Here is a 24,965-nt window from a genome sequence, read left to right as displayed (position 1 = left end):
TTCTTATTTTTAAAGAAACATCCCTTGTTTGTTTTAAGAAGACACCGAAGTTGGGAGTAGGAGAAGGGAGATCTAAAAATAGCCCTGGGGTACTAGTAACAGCTACTTTTCTTCCTAGACTCCACTTCCCGTCTGCTAAAACGCCCATTACCTGTCTGCTGGGGTTATTAGCCATTCTTATTCTCTCTTTGAATAACAATTTCGCACATTGTTCACTGCGCTTCTTACCATTACGACCCTTTTCATTACTCCTAGTAAACTCTCACATCAAAATAGACAATCCACCCAACACTCTGGCTTTCTGGCACACAAACCCCCCAAGGCAGACACTGTTGGGGCTTTTTACCCAGAAGCGATTCCCCTCTCACTGCTTGTGAACCACATTCCGGCATCAGGCTCCAAGGCAGACCAGCCAAAGATAGAAGACGCTTCGAATCAATCATGGTAGTCCCACGCTACGTGCCGAGTACCAGTTAAGAATTAGGTATGTGACCTAGTTAGAACTCCCAGTGCCTTGAGAAGAAGTCCCCTAAGGGCTTCCTGGAAGAGTTTTAATCTCCTGTGGAGTAAGAGATGGATGAAAGGAAAGGAACCTTCTTTCGGTCTCCGCACGTGTGCGCACACGAGGTCTGGGACTTGGGCAGTACGGCAGAATCAGGAGGGGAAAGCCGTGAACATCAAAGGGAAGCTAAGCCCCAAATTGGCCCTGCGATGGTCTATTTCTGCCGTCCTGAGATAACAAATCCATATTATTTAACAAGTCTATGACTTGCAGCCGAAAACAACCTAGCTGGGAGACTTTTTTCCGGCTACACCGCCAGATCCGCGGGTCACAGCCCGGACCCACGGCTCCTGCCTCACGTGAACCTAGAAACGTGTATGTGTGCAGGTGGCGGCGGGGGGGTGGTGTTCATACGGGCACAGGACCAAGAAAGCTCAGCATCGTACAGAACATGAAGCAGGCTCCCGTGTCACAGAGTGGAACTGCTCCTCTGCTGGCGGTTGGCCCATGGAGAAGTGCTCCCGGAAGCCCGGCCGAGACTCGGTAACCGCACGGCCTCCGAGACCGTGACTGCAGCTACACCTCTCTCTGTCTCTTATCTCCACAGTGCACTTACTCGAGGGACCACCTCACTGATTCCTCGTTCCCACCGAGAGATCGAATCCACTGTCGTGACATTATTCGGTCTTTTTCTCTTTTCTTCCTTATTTGCCCGCGTTAGATCCCGTGGTCCATCGCTACAGGAACTGCTCTGCAAACCCGCCTGCGGCCTGTCTGCCCTCTGCTCCTCGGTGACACGGCCTGGAAGGCGCCCGTGTCGGCCGAATGGGACTCTCCCACTCCATCCTTCCGTCACGGAGGCTGACAAAGTGGCTGAAGGAAACACAGTCACCTGACACTCACGTCTGCTAACACTGACCATCTGGCGACGACTGGCGGTCCTAAACCATTTCCCCAGAGCACGCGGTCTTCTGTGAACTGACCATCTCACGCGGTGTCTTCATCTTGACCAAAATCTCACGGTCTCCACCTTCCTTGTTCGCAGTTGATGGGCCCTGCTTTGTATTTGAGGTTGTGTCTGTGTCCTCAAAGTAGAAGCTACGCGCTGCGAGGGCCAGTACTGTCCTCTTTTTCTGTTCACCGTCACCCCCCCCACCGCCAGTCGTGTGCAGAACAGTTCCTGGGCCATCAGTGTTCAATAAATAGCTGGTAAATGGATGGAGTAGCTTACACGTAAACTGTGCCACTGCATGAAATGCGCGTTGATACAAAAGACCATGATGTCTTATTTTCACTGGGTTTGCTTTGTGAAACGATACCACCCACACAGAATGATACTGCCTAAGAACACGTGAGATCATTTAAAACATCCCCAAAGCCTCCTATACAGCAATCTTCTCATTCAGAACAGGAAGGAGTAGGAAGCACCAGGTCATTGCTCCATCACTCCTGCTGCAAAAAGTCCAAAAATGTAACTTGCAAAAATCTTATTTTTACAGAAATCAAGTATCTGAGAGAGCAGAGAGGACACAGGACAACGAAACAGGGAGGGAACAGCCATTCTGAGGCGAGAAGACTCTGGCAGCTGGCTCCGATTTCTGAACTTCACCCAGTTCTGTGGCCAGGCTTAGGCCCCAGCTTGCCCTAAACGGAGCGCTATTATGCTGGAGGAAAAACACACACCAGAGCTTCTGGAGAATGGGTGGGGCTGCTGAAACAACTCGGAAACCTCCAGATCCCTAAATATGTGCTGCTATTTTCATCGTGGTGTCTTTGTTGTATCTGGAGCCTGCGTGGGAAGTCAGGGGCTTCTAAAATGCAGACTAAAATCTCCTCCGGTACTAGAGTATTTGAGAAACAAGAGTCTTGCCTCAGGAGAAGAGTCTGTCTCAAATACGTGGCCAGTCTCCCCATCAACACATTTGCCAAATAGGAAAAGGGCACGGGGTAGGAGGCTAAAGGGCAGAGTGAATCGCCCACACCTTACAGAGTGAGGAAGAGAGCCCCAGCCTGGCTCTTTCTAGATCTCCCTTTATGATACTTGAACGCGGAGGTAGGCTGAGCCAATGAAATCTGCAAGCCAGCCTTGTCCTAGCTCAATTCCGGTTAGAGGGAGCTCTAGGAGAAACCGAAAACTTGTGCTACAGCGCCACCTTCTGGAAAACAAAAGAAAGGCTCCTGAATGACAACCTGTTGAACCCTTAGAATCCAAGGAGACAAAACCTTCCCTAAGTAAGAGAGGTGTCTGCTACTTCAAGTGTGACCACAGAGGTACATTTCATGACGCACTATGAGAAAACCACAGTGATACGGTTTCACAAAAAGAAAGGACTGTTTTCCAGCAACTAAATGCAAAGACATGAAGCACTGTGTTCTCACAGATAAAAAATTCAAAATGGCGGTTAGGCAGAAATTCAATGAACTATGAGAAAACTCAGAAAGGCAACTCAGTAAACTCAGGAATAAAATTAGCGAACAGAAGGAGTACTTTACAAAAGAGGCTGAAATTATGAGAAAAACGCAAACAAAAATTCTGAAGCTGAAGGCCTCAATCTATGAGGCTGAAAAATGCGTGACCAAGCACTGGGGGGCACCTGGGGGGCTCAGTGGGTTGAGCACAGATTCTTGGTTTCAGCTCAGGTCACCATCTCACGGGTCGTGGAACTGAGCCCCGTGTCGGGCTCCGCGCTAAGCGTGGAGCCTGCCTGGATTCTCCCTCTCTCTCCCTCTGCCCCTCCTCCTCTCTGCTCATGCTCACTCTCTCTCTCCCTCCCTTTCTAAAAATGAATGTTAAAAAAATTTTTTTTTAAAAGCACTGAAAACAGAGCAGATCAAGAATCAGATCAAAGAGAATACATGATTTGGAGGGGGGGAATCTAGAAATGATTCAGGTGGAAGAGAAGAGAGATCTGAGATTTTTAAAAAGTGAAGAAACTCCACAAGAGTTACCATACTCTATCAGACAAGCGAACCTAAGGAAAATGAGGATACCACAGGGAGGTGGTTTATTTAAAGAAAAAATAACTGAGAACTTCCCCAAACTGGAAGAACTGGTCATAAAAGTCCACGCAGCTGAACAGGACACATTACTATCTCAATGAAAAAAGATCTTCACTAACACACCTTATAATGAAACTGTCAAGAGTCAATGGTAAAGACTTTTTTTAGTTTCTTTTGAGACAGAGAAAGAGAGAGAACGAACACGCATGCGAGCAGGGAAGGGGCAGAGAAAGAAGGAGACAGAGAATCCCAAGCATGCTCTGTACTATCAGTACACAAACCAATCCCATGAACCGTGAGATCATGAGCCAAAATCAAGAGTCAGACATTTAACCAACTGAGTCACCCAGGAGCTGCATCAATGGTAAAAAAATTTTACCAGGGGGAAAAGGGATGTGACTTACACCCATTAGACTATCAACAGATTTCTCGGCAGAAACCACAGAGCAGGAGAGAGTGGAATGACATATCCAAAGTACTGACAGATAAAAACCACCAGCCAAGAATATTCTATCCAGCAAAGTTATCCTTCTGATATGAAGGAGAGATAAAGGCTTTCCCAGAAAACAATAGCTAAGGTAACTCACCACCATCAGACCTGCCTTCAAGAAATGTTGAAAGGAGCTCTTAAAACTGAAACAAGGGGTGCCTGGGTGGCTCAGGCTGTTGAGCGCCCGACTTTGGCTCAGGTCATGATTTCACCGTTTGTGAGTTCGTGCCCCATCCTGGGCTCTGTGCGGACCGCTCGGAGCCTGGAGCCCGCTTCGGATTCTGTGTCTCCCTCTCTCTCTGCCCCTCCCCTGCTTATGCTCTGTCTCTCAAAAATAAATAAACATGAAAAAATTGAAAAAAAAGAAAAACAACGGAAAATGAAAGCACACAAAATTCTGATTCAGATGACAGACATTCAGAACTAGAAAACTGTAACCCTATTTCAGAACAGTGTGTCACATACTTAATGATAGCATAAATGTTAAAGGAAAGGAGCATTTAAAATAACTATAGCTACTACAATTTTACTTTTTAAAGCTTATGTATTTTTGAGAGAGAGAGAGACAAAGTGTGAGTGGCGGAGAGGCAGAGAGGCGGGGGGGGGGGGGGGGGCACACAGAATCCGAAGCAGGCTCCAGGCTCTGAGCTGTGAGCACAGAGCCCGACGTGGGGCTCAGACTCACAGACCCTAAGATCATGACCTGAGCCAAAGTCAGATGCTTAACGACTGAGCCACCCAGGCACCCCTAGCTACTACAATCTGATAACAAATTCACAGCATAAGAAGAGAAAACTTGCGATACCAAAAGTATAAAAGGGAAGGCATAAAAGGATGGAATCTTTATAGGTGAATGAAGCTGCTATCATCAGAGACAGGACTATTTTACCTATGAGACATTTTATGTTAACCTCATGGTCACCACACGGCAAAAATCTAGAGCAGAGGCACAAAAGGTTAAAACAGGAAGGAGCCAATCACCATGGAAAACCACCAACCGGCAAAGGCAGACAGAAGGAGAAGTTAAAGGAAACAACGGAGACACAAAATAACCAGAAGGCAAAAGAGAAAATGGTAGTAGTGAGTGCTTACAAATCAACAATCCCCCTAAAAATAACTGGATCGCACTCACCAACAAGAAGGCATGGAGCAGGGGGAAGGAGTTCAGAAACAAACAAACAAGACCCAAATATATATGCTGCCTAAAGGAGACCTATCAGCTCTGAAGATACACACAGGCTCCAAGCGAAAGGAGGGAAGATAATACTCCAAGCAAGCAAAAACCAAAACAAAGTGGGAACAGCCATACTTCTTTCCAACGAGAGAGACTTCAAGCCAGAAATGGTAACAAGACAAAGGTCACTGTAGAAAAACAAAAGGGTCAGTACGTTAACAAGATGTAATAATCCGGGGCGCCTGGGTGTCTCAGTAGGTTAAGTGTCCAACTCTTGATTTCGACTCCGGTCATGATCTCTTGGTTGGATTGAGCCCCACATGGGGCTCTGAGCTGACAGCATGGAGCCTGCTTGGGATTCTCTCTCCCTCTCTCTGCCCCTCTCCCACCACTCCCATTCTTTCTCTTTCTCAACATAAATATTTTTTTTAAAAAGAAGATATAACTGTAAATGTATACACTCCCAACACCCAAGTACCAAAACATATTAAGCAAGTACTAACAGATCTTAAGGAAGAAAGAGACGATACAATAATAGTAGGTGATTTCAATACCCCACTATTAACAATGGATAAATGATCCAGACAGAAAATCAGCAAGGAAATGTTGCAATCGAACCCTACTTTAGAACAAAGGGACTTAACAGACATTACAGAACATTCCATCCAACAGAAGCAGAATACACATTCTTAAGTGACAGCAGGACAGGCTCCAGGACAGATCACATGACAGGACATAAAACAAATATCAGAAAATTTAAAAAGAATTTATACCATCTTTTCTGACCACAATGGTATGAAATTAGAAATCAACAAGAGGAAGGCGAGAAGAACTACAAATATGTGCAAATTAAATGATTCTAAACAACCACTGGGTCAAAGAAGAAATCAGAAAAGAAATAAAAAATTTTCTCAAGACAAACGAAAACGAAAATACAAACATATCAGATTTGTGGAATCGATGGAGTAAAGCAGTTCGAAGAGGAAGTTTTTTTTTTCTTTAAAAAAGTTTATTGACATTCTATGCAGTGAACGTACTGTGCAGCATTAGTTTCCGGAAAAGATTTCAGTGGCTCATCACTCACATACAACACCCAGTGCTCATCACAACACGTGTGCTCCGTAACACCCACCACCCATCTAGCCCATCCCCCACCCACCTCCCCTCCAGCAACCTTCAGTTTGTTCTCTGAAAGCTGATAGCAAAAATGACCATATTAATAAATTAGAGAGATTTCAAATAACCTAATTTACACTTCAAGGAACTAAAAAAAGAAGAACAAATTAAGTCCAAAGTTAGCAAATGGGAGGTAAAAATAAGGTTCAGAGCAGAAACAAATGAAAGACCAGAAAAACAGCAGAAAGGATTGAAGAAACTAAGAGCTGGTTCTTTGAAAAAATAAACTACACAGACAAACCTTTAGCTACACTAAGAAAAAAAGAGGAGACTACAATAAAATTAAAGAGATGGGCGCCCGGGTGGCTCAGGCGGTTAAGTGTCCGACTTCAGCTCAGGTCATGATCTCACAGTTCATGAATTTGAGACCCGCAAAGGGCTCCCTGCTGTAAGCACAGGGCCTGCTTTGGACCCTCTGTCCCCCCTCTCTCTCTCTGTCCTTTCCCTGCTTGCTCTCTCTCTTTTTTTAAAAAATGTCTATCCACTCTTGAGAGAAAGAGAGAGGGAGAGAGAGGGAGGGAGGGAGGGAGACAGGCATGAGCAGGGGAGGGGCAGAGAGAGGGAGATACAGAATCCCAAGCAGGTTCCAGCTCTGAGCTGTCAGCACAGAGCCCAACACGGGGCTCGAACCCACAGATGAGACCATGACTTGAGCCGAAATTGGATGCCCAACCGACTGAGCCACCCAGGTGCCCCTCCCTGCTTACTCTTTCTCTCAAAAATAAATAAATATCTTGGGGTGCCTGGGTGGCTCAGTTGGTTAAGTGTCTGACTTCGGCTCAGGTCATGATCTCATGGTTCATGAATTCAAGCCCCACATCAGGCTCTGTGCTGACAGCTCAGAGCCTGGAGCCTGCCTCAGATTCTGTGTCTCCTTCTCTCTCTCTGCCCCTCCCTGGCTCACACTTTCTCTCTCTCTCTCTCTCAAAAATAAACAAAAAAATTAGAAAAAAAAATCCAAAAAAAAAAAAAAAAAGAGGAAGAAATGAAGAGACATTACAACTTAAACGACAGAAATATATAGGATCATATACTATGAACAATTATAGGCCAGGATATTACACAACCAGAAGAGATGGATACATTTCTAGAAACACACAACCTACCAAGACTGACTCAGGAAGAAAGAGAAAGTCTGAACAGACCAGTAACGAATAATGTGATTGAATCAGTAAACAAAAACCTCCCAACACAGAAATCTCTAGGAACTGACAGCTTCACTGGTGAATTCTACCGAACATTTAAGAAAAACTAACAATCTTCCTCAAACTCTTCAAAATAATGAGGAGGAGGGAACATTTCCAAGTTCTTTCTAGAAGGCCTTGATACCAAAACCAGAGAAGACCACAAAAAACTATAGACCAATATCTCTGATGAATATAGATGTAAAAATTCTCAACAAAATATTAGCAAGCAAAAGTCAAGAACACAGTCATAGGATTATATATCACGACAAAGTGGGATTTATCTCTGGGATGCAAGGGTGGTCCAATATACACAAATCAATAAATGTCACAGATCACCTCAATAAAAGATAAAAATCACACATTCATCTCAACAGACACAGAAAAAGCATCTGACAAAACGCAACATCCTTTCGTGATAAAAAACCTTAACAGACTGGATATAGAAGGGACATAACAAAATAGGGCCATTTACAACAAAGTGACAACTAGCATTATACTCAATGGAGAAAAACTGAGAGCTTTTCCTCTAAGATCAGGAAGAGGACAAGGATGTCCACTCTCTCTACTCCTATTCAATACAGTCCTGGAAGTGCTAGCCAGAGCAATCAGGCAAGACAGAGAAATAAAAGGCATGCAAATCAGAAAGAGAAAAGTAAAACTGTTACTATTTGTTGACATGATTTTACATATAGAAAATCCCCAAGAGCAAACCCAGATAACAGTTGGAACTAATCAACAATTTCAGCAAAGTTGCAGGATGCAAAATCAACACATAAACCTGTTGTATTCCTTTACAGTAATGATGAGACATTTGAAAAAGAAGTAAAGAAAACCATCCCATTCACAACAGCATCAAAAACAATAAACTACTCAGGAACGCTTTTAACCAAGAAGGACAAGATCTGTACAATGGAAACTGTAAGAGTTTCCTGAGAAACAGAAGACGACACAAACAACTGGAAAGACGTTGCACGTTCATAGATCACAAGTATTAATACTGTTAGAATGTTTACACTACCCAAAGCCATGTACAGATTTAACATAATATCCATCAAAACACCAAAGGGATTCTTCACAGAAACAGAAGAAACAATCCTAAACTCTGCTGTGGCATCACTAAAGACACTGCACAGACAGAGGGATCCTGACAAAAAGAACAAAGTCAGAGGTATCACGCTTCCTACTTTCAAACCACACTACAAAGCGACGATAATAAAAACAATACATTATGGGCACAAACGCAGACACGCAGAGCAACAGAACGAAACAGAGCCTGCGATCAAATTGTGGCAAACATGGCGGACTAATTCTGCAAGGGAGCCAAGGACACCCAATGGGGAAAGGACAGTCTCTTCAACAAATGGTGCTGGGGAAACGTGCAGAACAACGAGAGTGGGCCCCTCTTGCACCACTCACAAAAATTAACTCAAAATAGATCAAAGACTTAAACATAAAGACCTGACAGCATAGGACTTCTAGAAGTCTTCTAGAAGAGAACAGAGAAGAAGCTCCTGGACACTGGTCCTGGCAGTGGTTTTCTGCATATGACACCAAAAGCACGCGCAACAGACACAAAAACTAACAAATGGGACTGTCCCAAACACGGAAGCTTCAGTAAAGCAAAAGAAACAATTACTAAAATGAAAAGGCGACTTACAGAATGGGAGAAAACTTTTGCAAGTAACCAAGACGTGGAAACAACCTAAAGGTGCATCGGTGGATGAACGGATTAAAAACGATGGGGCATATGTACACAACGGAGTATTACTCGGCCACGAGAAAGGAAACGTCCTGCCGTGTGTGACAACATGGACGGACCCTGAGCGCACTGCACGGAGTGAAGCAGTCAGATGGAGAAGGACACACGCTGTACGATATCACTTCTACGTGAGATCTGAAACAGTCAAGCTCATAGAACAACAAAGAGTAAAACTGGTTACCGGGGACGGGGCAGGGGTGGGGGGATGTCATTTCACGGTACAAACTCACAACAAGTGGTAGAGAAATCATAAAGATCTACGGAGCAGAGTGGTCAATACAGACAGCCGAGCTGCACTGTAATTATGTGACATGGGAGAAGGCACTAAACGGTCCTACGACAGCAATCTCGTTACAACAGATAAATGTATCAAATTAGTAAGTTGGACATCTTAAACTTACACAATGATATGTGGCAAATATATTTATTAGAATGTCAAAACAACTTGCACGATAAAGAGGAATTAATCCACATGCAGAGGTCTTGGCAACTTATGGAAAAAATAGAAAGCAGTCTGTTTTATTGACGTCTGGGGAGTGTTTTTCTCTACTGGGCCTCTAAAAGTATAATAGCGAAATTTTATTATTGCAAAAACTTGACTCTTTCTCTCTTAAGAGTTACAAGCTTTTTGATTACATTCCTTCATTCACAAAAGGAGTTAAGTAAAATAAATTGTATGTTATGTCCTTTATTTTGGAGAAAATAAAGCAGGGAAGAGGGATAGTGAATGCTGAAGATAAAGCAAGATTAGCTTTCAGGGGCGCCTGGGTGGCTCAGTCAGTTAAGCGTCTGACTTCGGCTCAGGTCATGATCTCACGGTTCCTGGGTTCAAGTCCCGCGTCGGGCTCTGTGCTGACAGCTCGGAGCCTGGAGCCTGATTCGGACTCTGTGTCTCCTTCTCTCTCTCTGCCCCTCCCCTGCTCACACACTCTCTCTCTCAAAAACAAATAAACATTAAAAAAAAAAAAAAAAAAAAAGACTAGGTTTCAAATAGTGCAGTCAGGAAAGGCCTCATTTAAAGGTAATATTCAGGTAGAAATCTGAAGGATGTAAGGGAATGAGCCATGTGAACAGCAAAGGAAGACAATTTCAGGCAGGGCAACAGCTAACGCCAAGGCCCTGAGGTGGGGATGTGCCAAGCTGTGGGAAGAACAGCCAAGGAGTGGCTAGAGGCCGAAAGAAGGACAGGGCAGCAGGCGGGTAGGGGGGCCTAGGAGGTGAAGTCAGAAAGGCACGAAGAAGCCGGGCACAGACAGCGAGCCTGGCTGTTAAAGTGAGTGAGACGGAAAACCCGCGGGGTGGAGAAGAGGCCGTGAGGTAAAATGGTCTAAACTGTGCCCTAAGAGGATTGCTTGGCTGTTGTGTTGGAAACGGATCGGGAAGGTGGGGGAGGAGGGGCGCGGAAGGTGGGGGAACCCGCGAGAAGGCTGTCACGGAAGGCAGGGGGCAGCGGTGGTGCTGTGAACAGGGAGGGGGCCGTGCAGCGAGCGATGCCCAGAGTCGGGATCCTCGGTGACAGCAGAGCCACCGGACTCGCTGGCGGCAGGATGTGAGCTGTGACAGAATGACAGGGCTTCCAGGTGCCTCGGAGGCTGCAGTTCTGGGCGCCTCGGCTCACGGGGTACTCGGAGGACCCTGGCATTTGGAGGTCAGAGCGCCGGGCAGAAATCAGGGAGCGAGACTGGGAATCACTGGTTCAACAGAAAACCAGGAGATTCGGGCGTCCCAGAGCCCAAAGAAAGAGCTCTCAGGAGGGGGCGTGGTCTGGTGGGTCAAATGCGGACAGGTGCGAAGACGCGGACCGGGCAGCACTCGCCAAGAGTCAACTTGACATCAGCACTCGTGAATTCGAAGTGGGATCGGTCAGCACACCACGTGTCCCCGGTACGTTACCGTCGGCCACACAGGAGCAGACATAATGCATTTACACAGAGCTGGGGTCCTGGCAAAGGAGGGACACGTAGAAGAGGGAGCAACAGAGGTGGGGGTCCCCATGAGGGGGCTAGGACTGACCACGGGGCAAGGTGACAGGCTTGTTGGTAACGACGGGACTGAAGGCATACTGGAGGCACCAAAGCGGGTTCACCAGACCAGCGTGAACAGGAGATCACGCAGGGTCTGCTTGAAATGGAGATTAATAAAGATTTTAGCTGCCAGAGTCTCAAGACTGGAGTGGATGAGATCGGGCGGAGGACAAGATCATTGGACATGAACAATCAAGAGACCAAGAAGTCGGAATATTAAAGAGGTCTGCCAACATGCATTTTAAGGTCACCAAGTATTTGGGGCGCCTGGGTGGCTCAGTCGGTTACGCATCTGACTCCTGGTGTTGGCTCAGGTCATGATCTCACGGTTCGTGAGTTTGAACCCTGCATGGGCTTCTACGTGGGATTCTCTCTCTCCTTCTCTCTCCGTCCCTCCCCTGCTCACGTTCTCTCTTTCTCAAAATAAATACATAAACTTAAAATAGACAGATAGACAGAGAAAGAAAGAAAGAAAGAAAGAAAGAAAGAAAGAAAGAAAGAAAGGAAAGAAAGAACGAAAGAAAGAAAGAAAGAACGAACAAAATCAAGTATGAGGACAGGAGCAATGTCGCAGAGAAAGTGTGCTAGGAAGAGGAACTTTTTAGGATAAGGAAATATGGTAGGCACACCGAGCGGTACGCTAGGATGCGAAGGGCTCCTTGTCCCCAGACGTGTCTATGTGCACACATACGCACCCGCGGGGGAACAAGGGCTGTTTTGCGGTTTACTGTTAATGTCATGAGTTTACGTAAATGGTATCATACTGTATTCTGCGTGACTTTCTTCCACTGGATTTTTTCCACCTCATAAAATAAATTTCTTTTCAAGATAAAACAACGCTTACAATACACAGTTCCTAAAACTGTGAGTCCAATTCAAAAAAGGGAAAAACACCATCTTTAAAACATATTTACCTTGAAGCTTTCTGCTAAGTTCAAGTTTTTCCTGCTCAAGGCGCTTAATTCTTCTCTCATAAGCTTCCGTGGCCAAGTTGTTGTCCAGAGTCCTCTGAACGTTGACATCCAGGTCGAGGGAAGCGGGCCCGGCTGTCACTCGTAAACAGCTCCGATCAGAAAGAACACTGCGGAGACAAAACAAGGTGAGTTCACACAGAAACAGAAAGTCTGAAGGAAAAAAGAGCCTTTTGAAACTGTCCATTTAAAACATGGATTTAAATAGCTAATTACAGTTGGCCATCTCTGCAGTGACTGTAAAACACATGTTTTGCACAACTCAACACAAATGACTTTTGAGAAGAATTTTTAAGTGAAAAATCGTCCCACTTATCTTGAATTTAAATAACCACAAATCGTAAAATGAAGTTTGCTGAAAACAAGGTGACCACCCAAGTGAAATCATAGTCCAAAGCACACATCATGTCCTCGCTATCAAAATTTGGATGCAAAAGTGAATGCTTTCTTTAATTCAATACTTAACTAAAAATATGTAAAGTGTTGGACATTCAACAGAGAGCAAAAGAGATGCTTGCCCATGAAGAGCTTGGCTTCCAGGGACAGAAACAAACCAGACAAATGAGTAAAACCTTCAGGGCATTAGAGCTGCCTGCTAAGAGACAAAGCAGGGAAGGAGTGTGTGTGTGTGGGGGTGGGGGGGGGGGGGGGGTGTCGAGCATTAATGGGGAGGAAATAAAAATCTAGACAAAGTGGCCAGGCAGCTATCACTCAGAAAGGAACTCGGAGGAAAGTCCAGAGCGAGGAAGGGGACCAGCCAAGGGAGCCACAGGGGAATCAGCATTCCAAGCAGATGGAACAGAAGTGCAAAAGCTCTGAGGCGAGAGCGTGTCTGGCACATTCACAGGCCAGAAAGGAGATGTGTGTGGCTGGAGTCGAGTAAACAAGGTCGAGAGTAGGGAGAAACAGAAAGATAAAGGAAGCCAGTCGTGCAGGGCCTTGTGAGAAGTTTGGTTTGGATTAAGATACGAAGGCACTGGGCTTGGGAGGACAGTGGGGGCTGGTCCTGAATGGAGGGGCGATACGCTGTGACTTCTGGCAGGACCAGACGCGTTCAGAGAAATCCAAGAGACAACATTAGAAACACGTGAAGCGGGTGGTTGAGAGATTCTAAGTAGAAGAGAGTGGAGAGGTCTCTGCCGGGGACACACCAGCAAATTTCTGGCAGTGTGCCAGAGCGTAAGCGGGAAAGGTCCCAAGACTAAGCGCTGGGGCACAGGGCCAGAGACAGAGGAGTGGCCAGAGAGGTGAGAGGCGGCCAGGCAAGTGCCCCGGAAACCCCCCCAGTTCATCCGCACAGACGAGAGCCCGGGGCCAGAGGGAGGCAGGTGGTCCACGTGTGAAGGAGCGTGTGGAAACCACCCGCCGCAACCTCTCCATGAAACAGGAGGCGAGACTGCGAGGTGAGAGCACGGCGACAGGTTTCAGAGGAAAGTACAAAGCACGAGACAGTTACCCGGGGGAGCGGAAGAATGGGCACGGAGGGTAACACGGCGCACTTTCCAGGCAGCAAGAGGGGCGCGGGAGGTTGGTAACCACGAACTTAAGGAAGGACCAGCAAGAGCGGTCAGGTGTTTTTCTGTGGACCCTGAGCGGCACAGGTGCGGGCAGAAACGGGGACTGTAAGGATGATGTCGCCTTAGCGAAACCATGTGACAGAGCAAGAGGCGGCCGAGGGGTCACGGGGCACACGAGTGATTACAATCGCACTCAGCCTAGGCCGGGTAAGGAGGAACGGGCAGTGGGCAGCAGAGTGGCGGTCTGTGAGAAGACGGCCAAGGTGACGGGGCCTGCCTGGCACACGGGGTGTATTTGCTCAAGAGCAAAGGACTCTTCCAGTTGGTGCCCCGTGGCTAAGAGTAAGATTCTGAGCTCTACTGTCCTTTCTCCTCCAAAATCACTTAAAGTCCTCGTGTGTTTAACTTTTTCCAACAGTAGCTTCATCCTGTATTGAAATTTTTTGTTTTTTTTCAAGGCTTTCTTGTACAGATTTTAAAACCTCAGTTCATTTTAATGGGCTTTAAGCTGTCCAAAGTATGTTAACTTTTCAAACTTACCAGCTACTAGTGTATGTGAAACCAACAAACGGCAGGTGGTGGCCAGAAAAGGCGGTATGCGTGGGGGGGGGCATCGTTTCCTAAGGGACGAGAAAACATCTGGTAAGAAATAAGCGACTGTGACCTGCAGGCCGATCCACATATTGGATGTCAAGCGGAAATACGGGCCCGTTGGATTTAGAAACCCCGATCTGGTTTGGTGCAGATGCGTAGTGACGTACGATAAAATTCTAATAAAAACGAAAATCGAGACTGAAAGGCTGACGCCGAGAGTCCAGTCATTAATCACGTATTCATACCTGCCGATCCGCCTCGTCGCTAAGAATTATTTGTGACTCGAAATCGATACTCACAGTCCTTCTGCACTCGCTCAGGGACGTATGCAGAGAAACAAACAAACAAAACCGAGCTGCCCGGGGCCTACGTTCGCAGCTGGGACTGGACAGGGAGGCGTTCTGCCTTCCTAGGTCAGCTGAGATACTACCAACCCGTGCTCTTTCCGGGGCCTAGGTGTGCCATGTCTTTCACAGTTTTCTGCCCTGCTGGCACAGGGCCCAAGAGCCATCCGGCCCTCCTAAGCAAGGCGGCTGTGGCGTGCCCTATGAAGAAGTACGTGCGTTAGACAAGCTCTGTTCGGGCGCGAGTTACATGGCCGCTGGCTGTGAATTCGAACTTCATCAATCAACAGTATACATGAAATAAAGTGACTTTAAATAGAAACATACATAAAACAAGGTTATGTATTGACTGGCTGATCAAAAGACCAGAGGCTCACAAGAACCTAACCGTGAGTTTCCCCTAGGAGTTTCCCCGGTTCACTAACACAGGGTACACAGAAACCTAGTTGAACATGTAACTACCATGATCAGAATCGACTGTACCACGTATCGAATTTGGAAGGACTCAAATTTCTGTTAATGGTAAATACAACTCCTATAATAAGAAAGAAACTGATGAGGAAAGTCCCGAGAGGGAAGCATAAGAAGTTCTTAACTGCCTTGCATATGCTACTTACTGAACAGTGAAAAGTGACATAAAATTAATATAAAAATTCTTAGTGTAGAATTAAAACCATAAGAAATAAAACAGTGGAATAAAAAATAAAGTTCAAATTTAAGAAGACAGGGCCCCCGGGTGGCTCAGTCAGTTAAGTGGCCGACTCTTGATTTCAGCTGGGGTCATGATCTCACGGTTCTGTGAGTTCAAGTTCCACATCTGAGCTCCACAGTGATGGTGTGGAGCCTGCTTGGGATTCTCTCTCCCTTTCTCGCTCTCGCTCTCGCTCTCTCTCTCTCCCTCTCCCTCTCTCTCTCAAAATAAACTTAAAAAAAAGAAAAAAAAGACTAACCAGACAAAAACCATAAAATCATGCATTCTTCTTGTCCTAAATTGCACCTATGTAACCTAAAGGTTTGGAGAAGGGGTTGAGGACCTAACAGGCCCGTAAGCCCCAGGTGGTTGAAGGCCTGGCTACCCTGTCGGTCTGCCACCACCCCAGGTAAGGCCGGGACCTCAGGACAGGCAGGCCGTAGATTTCCACCCCCTTCTTTCCCCACAACTTTGCTATCTCTCAAGGCACCACCACCGGGCATGGGCAGCTCTCCCAATGGCATCAGCAGAAGCAGCTTCCTGCCAACGTTCGACGGCCCCAACCAAGCTGATGGAAGGCGGTGGGGGCGCTTGTTAACCAAAGCTCAGGTTCTTATGAATAAATGCTTCTCAATTTATTTACCCCGGGTGATTTGTCAAGCCCCGCAATGGTCCAGTACCATGGCGCTCTTTTTTTTTTTTTAATTTTTTTTTTTCTTCAACGTTTTTATTTATTTTGGGGACAGAGAGAGACAGAGCATGAACGGGGGAGGGGCAGAGAGAGAGGGAGACACAGAATCGGAAACAGGCTCCAGGCTCCGAGCCATCAGCCCAGAGCCCGACGTGGGGCTCGAACTCACGGACCGCGAGATCGTGACCTGGCTGAAGTCGGACGCTTAACCGACTGCGCCACCCAGGCGCCCCTCAGTGGACTCTCTTAATCGCTTCACGTCTGGGAGAACAAATACTAGAAGCCATGATAACGGTCTGACTGGTAATTGATGAGGAGGCCCATGAAACTGCTTTATGACCATGTTAAAAAGAAAGAGACAGAAGCCCTTCACAGAGTCATACTTACAGAGTTCTTTAAACAATCATCATCCACATCAAAATTGGATGTATCTGTGGGGCTACTAACTTCTGGAATATAAGGTGCTTCACAGTTTCGAATATTATCCCAATCGATTCCATGGAAAAAGGGGTGTTTCTTAAAGTCTTCTATGCCGCTCTGACCCAGTCGGTGTTCTCTGCTGCAAATGAGCCTTCGAATAAGATCCTTAGCATTTTCAGACACGTCGGTCACTTGAGCTGGAAACTGAAACCTCTCCTGAAAAACAGACACAAAATAGAAACCAGTGTTTAACTCCCTAAGTAGGCTGACGAACATTCATTCGTTTTTCAAGATGCGCTTTCTCTTAAAAATGTCTAATAAGTGTTCACTGCTACCAAGTACTCATACTACAGGAGATCCAGGGATGGGTGAGAACAGAGAATTTTCCTAAAGGAACTTGTCATTTTAAGTGTGACTCAGTCACGCACACACTGCAGGAAGAAGAAAAAATCAAATGCCAACGTACCTCACTCTGCTGTCGGAATGAAGAGAACTTATTAAAAGTAGAGTCTGACTCAACCTTTCAGGAGAGCGTATGTGACAGGTAACGTTCGGATAAGTCGCGAATGAAGGGCTGAGTAACGATAACAGATATTTGGAAAGAACGGAACGTGTACTTGACACCATGACGTGCTCTACGCACCCACCTGGTGAGTCCTCATAGCGGGGGTCGAAGGTAGGCACCTCTCTTATCCCAACTGCACAGAGGAGGAAACAAAGGCCCAGGGAGTTCGCTCCCAGTCATACGACGGGCTTGGGTGGAGCGGCCCAACTCCGGAACCCAGGCTCTGGCCTGCCATGTCACAGACAACGGTGTCTCTCCGAAATGCTCGACGTGCTAATTACAACTGCGTAGCCCTTCCCTGTCTGTCCACTCTTCCTAACTACTTTAGCAGGTTACCTTCACAGCCAGGTACCAGAGCGCCAACTCTACAGGAAACGTCAACTCTCTGGAAAAGCATCAACTACACAGCAAAGTCAACTAATTGTAACTGTTTCACCAGATCAACTAAGAAGAACAGATCGTCACTCCTTTTATGGGATATTCCTATTCCAGATTTTTGCAACTGCTCATGCTCTGCTGAAACCAATCAACCAGAAACAACTTCTTATAATTTATTTCTATTTCACTTCGTACTAAATGGGTTAATAAGGTTCTATCCATTTGTCGCTGTGGTGAATCTGGATTGTTTCCACTGCTTTGATCATAAACAAGACTGGAAGAGGTATCCCTGTACATACATCTTGGTTGAACTGAATGTTTCCTTTAGGGCAGAGTCCTAAAACTCAAGTTGCTCAATCCAAAGTTCTATCATTTAAAAAAAAATTTTTAAGTTATTCATTTATTGTGAGCGAGCGAGCGAGCAGGGGAGGGGCAGAGAGACAGGGAGACAGAGAATCCCAAGAAGCTCTGCACTGTCAGCGCACAGCCCGATGTGGGGCTTGAACTCACAAACTATGCGATCGTGACCTGAGCCGAAACCAAGAGTTGGACACTTAACCAACTGAGCCACCCAGGCCCCCCTAAAGTTCAACCGTTTTTAAGGCTCTAGATGCGTACTTATAAACCTGTTGACAGAAAGGCTACGTCAATTTACATTCCTATCAACAACATCTAACAACATTCATCTCACTGAGTTATTTACAGTACAGAGTATAATTTTTCATCTTTGCCAGGTGAGAAAACAAATAGCTCATTTTTATTTTGATTTGCATTTTGTGTTATTACTGCCAAGGATGAGAATTTTTTAAATGCATTCTAGTTATTAATGTACTTATAGTATTAAGGATACAAATTATCTGTTTACGATCTTTGTTATTCTACTGATGAAACCATTTAATTTCCTATTTAAAAAAAAATTTTTTTTTAATATTTATTTATTCTTGAGACAGAGACAGAGCGGGAACAGGGGAGGGGCAGAGAGAGAGGGAGACACAGAATCTGAAACAGGCTCCAGGCTCTGAGCTGTCAGCATAGAGCCTGACGCGGGGCTCGAACCCACAAACTGTGAGATCGTGACCTGAGCCGAAGTTGGACACTGAACCGACTGAGCCACCCAGGCGCCCCTTAATTTCCTATTTATTAGCATTTCTAATAAAATACAGGCAAAGGGAGAGCTAATAATCTTACGTCTAATTTATGGATTTTGATTATTCATGTTTAGTCATGTTCCCTATTAGCACAGAAATTCAACTGTTCACTGTTCTTAGAAAATATTTTCTTTTGGGGCGCCTGGGTGGCGCAGTCGGTCAAGCGTCCGACTTCAGCCAGGTCACGATCTCGCGGTCCGTGAGTTCGAGCCCCGCGTCGGGCTCTGGGCTGATGGCTCGGAGCCTGGAGCCTGTTTCCGATTCTGTGTCTCCCTCTCTCTCTGCCCCTCCCCCGTTCATGCTCTGTCTCTCTCTGTCCCAAAAATAAATAAACGTTGAAAAAAAAAAAATTAAAAAATAAATAAATAAATAAATAAAAGAAAATATTTTCTTTTTAAATATCACATTACTTTAAATTTATTACATGTATTATTTACCACATTCAGTTGTTGAAAAAAGTGAAATATACTAACTTTATGATTCATAATTTTTCCATATGTCTCCACCAGAGATTCTGCATAAAATGGTGTTTCTCCATAAAGCATTTCGTACATACAGACGCCCAAAGACCACCAGTCACACTCAGGTCCATATCTGCCTTTCCCGTCTTCCATGGCTTGAAGGATTTCAGGAGAGATATAATCTGGAGTTCCAACAGCCACTGAAGACTGGACCTGAAGAAGTTCACACACTGTTAGTAATCGACTACATTAGAAATAAATAATTGCTAAATTTTTTTTTAACGTTTATTCATTTTTGAGAGAGAGACAGAGCACGAGCAGAGGAAGGGAAGAGAGGGAGACACAGAATCCGAAGCAGGCTCCAGGCTCCGAGCTGTCAGCACAGAGCCCAACATGGGGCTCAAACTCACGAACTATGAGATCATGACCTGAGCTGAAGTCGGACGTTTCACCGACTGAGCCACCCAGGCGCCCCAATAAATAATAATTTTTAACTAAAAATATTTAGATTTACTTAAATACACAACAGACATTATTTCAAAACACCTACAACTTTTTCATTACCTGAATTTGGTCTCCTTGTACACACAATTAAATTTTATATAATCTCGACACTGGCAGTCCTCTGATTTCATAACACTATAGAATATTTATTCTGCTGTTGCTTCACTGACTATACTTAGGGTTGCCATATGATTTGGACACACAACCATTAAAAACAAATTGAATACTCAGTACAGAACATTCATTACTGATATTATCTGACTACCATGTACATATAAAAAAAAAAAATCAACCTGGGAAAATCCTACAATTCATTAAAAAAAATTTTTTTTAATGTTTATTTATTTTTGAGAGAGAGAGCGTGAACAGGGGAGGAGCAGAGAGATAGGGAGAGACAGAATCTGAAACAGGCCCCAGGCTCCAAGCTGTCAGCACAGAGCCCGACGCGGGGCTCGAACCCACGGACCGCAAGATCGTGACCTGAGCCAAAGTCGGACGCTCAACCGCCTGAGCCACCCAGGCACCCCTACAATTCACTGAAAGGAAGAAAAGTAACTCGCCCCAAAAAGGCCAGTATTTATGAGCAGTCCAGAAATTATTTCAAAATATCCTTTTCTTTTTAAACATCTCAACTGAAACCTAAGGAAATAAATATTGACAACGTACTGCAAACCACTTATTAATTTAAAAAGTTACAAAGGGAGAAAAACATACTCTTCAAAAAATTAAGTCCCAATAAAGAATAGCTGAGCATATAATTATGGTAAGTTAGATGTAAATGAGAAAATAATTGCTAAAAATGATTTGGGGAACACATCTTATAAGGTACTCTAAAGTACAAGAAAATTAATTCTTTGTATGTTTTAAAGGAGCAGATCACATTCAGGTCCTTTATCCATTTTGAGTTTATTTTGGTGACTGGTGTGAGAAAGTGGTCTAGTTCCATCCTTCTGCATGTTGCTGTCCAGTTCTCCCGGCACCATTTGTTAAAGAGACTGTCTTTTTTCCATTGGATATTCTTTCCTGCTTTGTCAAAGATGAGTTGGCCATACTTTTGTGGGTGTAATTCTGGGGTTTCTGTTCTATTCTATTGGTCTATGTGTCTGGTTTTGTGCCAATACCATACTGTCTTGATGATTACAGCTTTGTAGTAGAGGCTAAAGTCTGGGATTGTGATGCCTCCCGCTTTGGTTTTCTTCCTCAATATTACTTTGGCTATCCGGGGTCTTTTGTGGTTCCATACAAATTTTAGGATTGCTCGTTCTCATCAAAACCCTAGAGAAGAAAGCAGGAAAAAACCTCTGACCTCAGCTGCAGTAATTTCTTACTTGACACATCCCCAAAGGCAAGGGAATTAAAAGCAAAAATGAACTATTGGGACCTCATGAAGATAAAAAGCTTCTGCACTGCAAAGGAAACAATCAACAAAACTAAAAGGCAACCAACAGACTGGGGAAAGAGATCTGCAAATGACATACTGGACAAAGGGCTAGTATCCAAAATCTATAAAGAGCTCACCAAACTCCACGCCCGAAAAACAAATAATCCAGTGAAGAAATGGGCAGAAAACATGAATAGACACTTCTCTAAAGAAGATATCCAGATGGCCAACAGGCACATGAAAAGATGCTCAACGCTGCTCCTCATCAGGGAAATACAAATCAAAACCACACTCAGATACCACCTCACACCAGTCACAGTGGCTAAAATGAACAAATCAGGAGACTACAGATGCTGGCGAGGATGTGGAGAAATGGGAACCCTCTTGCACTGTTGGTGGGAATGCAAACTGGTGCAGCCGCTCCGGAAAAGTGTGGAGGTTCCTCAAAAAATTAAAACTTGATCTACCCTATGACCCAGCAATAGCACTGCTAGGAATTTACCCAAGGGATACAGGAGTGCTGATGCATAGGGACACGTGTACCCCAATGTTTATAGCAGCACTTTCAACAATAGCCAAAGTATGGAAAGAGCCTAAATGTCCATCAACTGATGAATGGATACAGAAGATGTGGTTTGTATACACAATGGAATACTACGTGGCAATGAGAAAGAATGAAATATGGCCTTTTGTAGCAACATGGATGAAACAGGAGAGTGTGATGCTAAGTGAAATAAGTCAGGCAGAGAAAGACAGATACCATATGTTTTCACTCTTATGTGGATCCTGAGAAACTTAACAGAAGACCATGGGGGAGAGGAAGGGAAAAAAAAAAAAAAAGAGGTTAGAGAGAGAGGGAACCAAACCATAAGAGATTCTTAAAAACTGAGAACAAGCTGAGGGTTGATGGAGGGTGGGAGGGAGGGGAAAGTGTGTGATGGGCATTGAGGAGGGCACCTGTTGGGATGAGCACTGGGTGCTGTATGGAAACCAATTTGACAATAAATTTCATATTTAAAAAAATAAATAAATAAAGGAGCATATCAAAAAATGAACATTCTCAGGGTAGAATAACGGCTAATATTCTGGATTTTCTAAAAAAAAAAATCATTCTTGGTTAATCATTAGAATAGACTTCATATTTGGCAATCCTGAGATTAAGTAACTTGAGAACTCTTCCACTACAAACTCTTAAAAATGCTACATAAAATACAAAACAACCATCTTTATAAACATATAAATGAGCTCTTAAAAAAAAAAAAAAGAAATTCTTAGGGGCCTACAATCAAGAAATGTTTGGGAACCAGGGTGATAATCATTAGAGCAAGGAGTGGGGCTGGCTGGGGAATGTTGGTTTTCATGTTCTAGGTCCTCAGGTTTTAACATATACAGGAGGACAAGAGGGCCCTCACCCTATACGAGGTTTGAAGCAAGAGGCAGCCCCATGTAATAGTCCTTACTCTAAAGCGGATATTGTATATAAATAAGCAAATACAATACTACGGATACTAAAAAGCACATAACTATATAATCATGGTCCACAGAAATGTTCTAACTGAAGTTGAAAAGTATTTAGAACTGAAAAAGAGTCAGATGCTCTATTATATAGCAAACTGACAAAGAAAAAGAAAAGCACAAATAAACAACATTAGGGTGGAAAAAAACAAAAAAACCCTACACATGTAACAGATTTTAAAGCTATGAAGAGTGCAATCTGAACATTATACCAACAAAATAGAAAACTCAGAGAAAACAGACAATTTTCATAGGAAAAAAACAATAACTTACCAAAACTGACTCAGGAAGAAATAGAAAACCAAAGAGACCTATAACCATTAAAAAGTTTGAATCAATAGTATAAAATCTACCTGGAAAACAAAAAAAACAAAAAAAAAAAAAAGGAAGAAGAAGAAAACAAAACCTCACTAAGGCAAAGGTGATTTAAAAGTGAGTTCCAGGGGCGCCTGGGTGGCGCAGTCAGTTGAGCGTCCGACTTCAGCCAGGTCACGATCTCGCGGTCCGTGAGTTCGAGCCCCGCGTCAGGCTCTGGGCTGATGGCTCGGAGCCTGGAGCCTGTTTCCGATTCTGTGTCTCCCTCTCTCTCTGCCCCTCCCCCGTTCATGCTCTGTCTCTCTCTGTCCCAAAAATAAATAAAAAAACGTTGAAAAAAAATTTTTAAAGTGAGTTCCACCATTCTACAAATTACATAACCCCTGTGTTACAGATTAACTGCTCTAAAGCCAAAATGGGTAAGGGGAGAGGATATGACTACTCCCCTGTCCATTTTATAAGGCTAAAATACACAACCACAGAAACCAGACAAGAATGATTTGAGAAAGAAAATCATACCACAACCTCAGATATGATCAATCTCAAGTATGAATCTCAGGTAACAATACAATATAAAATATTAGCAGAGTCAACCTAGCAATTTGTTCAGAAATATCAATACGCCTTCATCATAAAGTTATGTTTAGCCAGAGAATGGATGACTTAACATTAGACAATCTATGTCATCCATCAGATTAACAGATTAAAGGGAAAATATCCTAATATCGTCATCTCGATGGATGCAGAAAAATCATTTAATTACGACAATAACAACAATAACAACATATTCTTAGTAATAAGAAACAGAAATTTCCTTAATCTTATGAAGAATATACACCAAAAGTTTACAGCAAACATCATGCTAAATTTGACCCTATAGGAGAAACACTGTTAATGTCAAGAAGAAGGCATAGAAACTCCCAATATTCCTATCTATGTAATACTAGACTGAAGATCACTGCATAAGGGTAAAAAATAGCACATGTAAGGAATGGAGAAGACAAAGCCCGAAGCTGATTATTACTTGTGGATCATATGACTGTCTATATAGAAAATCTAGAAGAATCTACAAATTATTTTGAATAAGAAATTTGGTGAGCTTGCTAGGTTCAAGATGAGTATACAAAAATCAACTTGGTCCTCAACAAAAGTAACAAGCCATTAAACTGGAAACTTTTTAAAGTTATCATTTATAATGCTCCATGCCCCCAAAAATCCACAGTATGCCTAGGAACGAGCTTAACAAATTAAGGTCATGGATTTACGGTGAACATAATGATAAAACTTCAAAAACAGACATAAAGGAGAACCTAAAACAAAGGGGAGAGACACCATATTTATGGAAGGCAAGATTCCATGTTATGGACATAAATTTCCCCCAAATCAACCTCTATATTCAATGCAGGTCTACAAGCTTGTTTGTGAAGGGGTATTTGTATGTGTGTACACGTATGTATATAAACCAAGAATATAATCCCAACGATCATATGGAAAAACAAATGGCCAAGGAGAGCCGAGACAATTTGAGAAGAAAAGGAATTACAGCAGGACATCTCTCCCAGAAACTGACTTCTTATAAAGACATGTAGTGAGTAAGATGGCAGAGTTTTAACTTGCAGGTGAGAGCCAAAAAGCAAGGTGACACTTGACTTGGAAAGTCATAAAATTTGGGAAAGGTTAAAATTGAGGCAGCTGCCCAGGTGATAAATAAATCCTATCCAAAGTCATATAATCATAACATTTCAGAACCCTGGGACAAATTTTCCACAAGCTTCCAGATAAGGTGGGGGTGGGGAGGGTTACAATAGAAGAATTGAGAACTACAATGTCGACAGATGTCTCCACAGTAAATTAGAAGACAAGGCAATGCCTGCTAGGTATAATTTCAAATCTATAATACTATGCCCAAATAAATTATCAATCAAGTATGAGGGTAGAAGTGATGCCATTTTTAAGATGTGCAAGATGATAAAATATTTACTTCCCCAGAACCCTTCTCAGGCAGCTACTACCAGGGGGGAAAGAAAGCCACACACGGGACCCAGGAGACAGAGGAGGTACCACTACAGAGCCGTGCAGCTAATCCCATGATGAGGGGTAGGACAGTAGTGGCATGACTGTGCTACGACAGGCCAACAGAACAGTCCAGATTAGAAAG

The 24,965-nt window shown here is 44.1% G+C and overlaps 1 protein-coding gene across 9 annotated transcripts in view; it reads right to left on the bottom strand.

The window, feature by feature from the left end:
- The window catches only part of CDC42BPA (CDC42 binding protein kinase alpha), a 247,697-nt gene that overhangs the window by 142,646 nt on the left and 80,086 nt on the right, over positions 1-24,965 (bottom strand). For all 9 annotated transcript variants that reach the window (XM_040451888.1, XM_040451895.1, XM_040451889.1 and 6 more), the window contains exons 6-9: positions 19,105-19,305; positions 16,508-16,756; positions 14,341-14,420; positions 12,227-12,393 (exon numbers count right to left, since the gene is read on the bottom strand). In XM_040451888.1, coding sequence (XP_040307822.1) covers positions 12,227-12,393; positions 14,341-14,420; positions 16,508-16,756; positions 19,105-19,305 — 697 coding nt within the window. The remainder of the gene's footprint in view (positions 1-12,226; positions 12,394-14,340; positions 14,421-16,507; positions 16,757-19,104; positions 19,306-24,965) is intronic.

Source organism: Herpailurus yagouaroundi, unplaced genomic scaffold (assembly GCF_014898765.1).
Source record: "Herpailurus yagouaroundi ecotype Mexico unplaced genomic scaffold, PumYag 205, whole genome shotgun sequence".
NCBI classification, from domain to species: Eukaryota; Metazoa; Chordata; class Mammalia; order Carnivora; family Felidae; genus Herpailurus; species Herpailurus yagouaroundi.
This window is presented reverse-complemented; position numbering and strand designations above follow the sequence as displayed.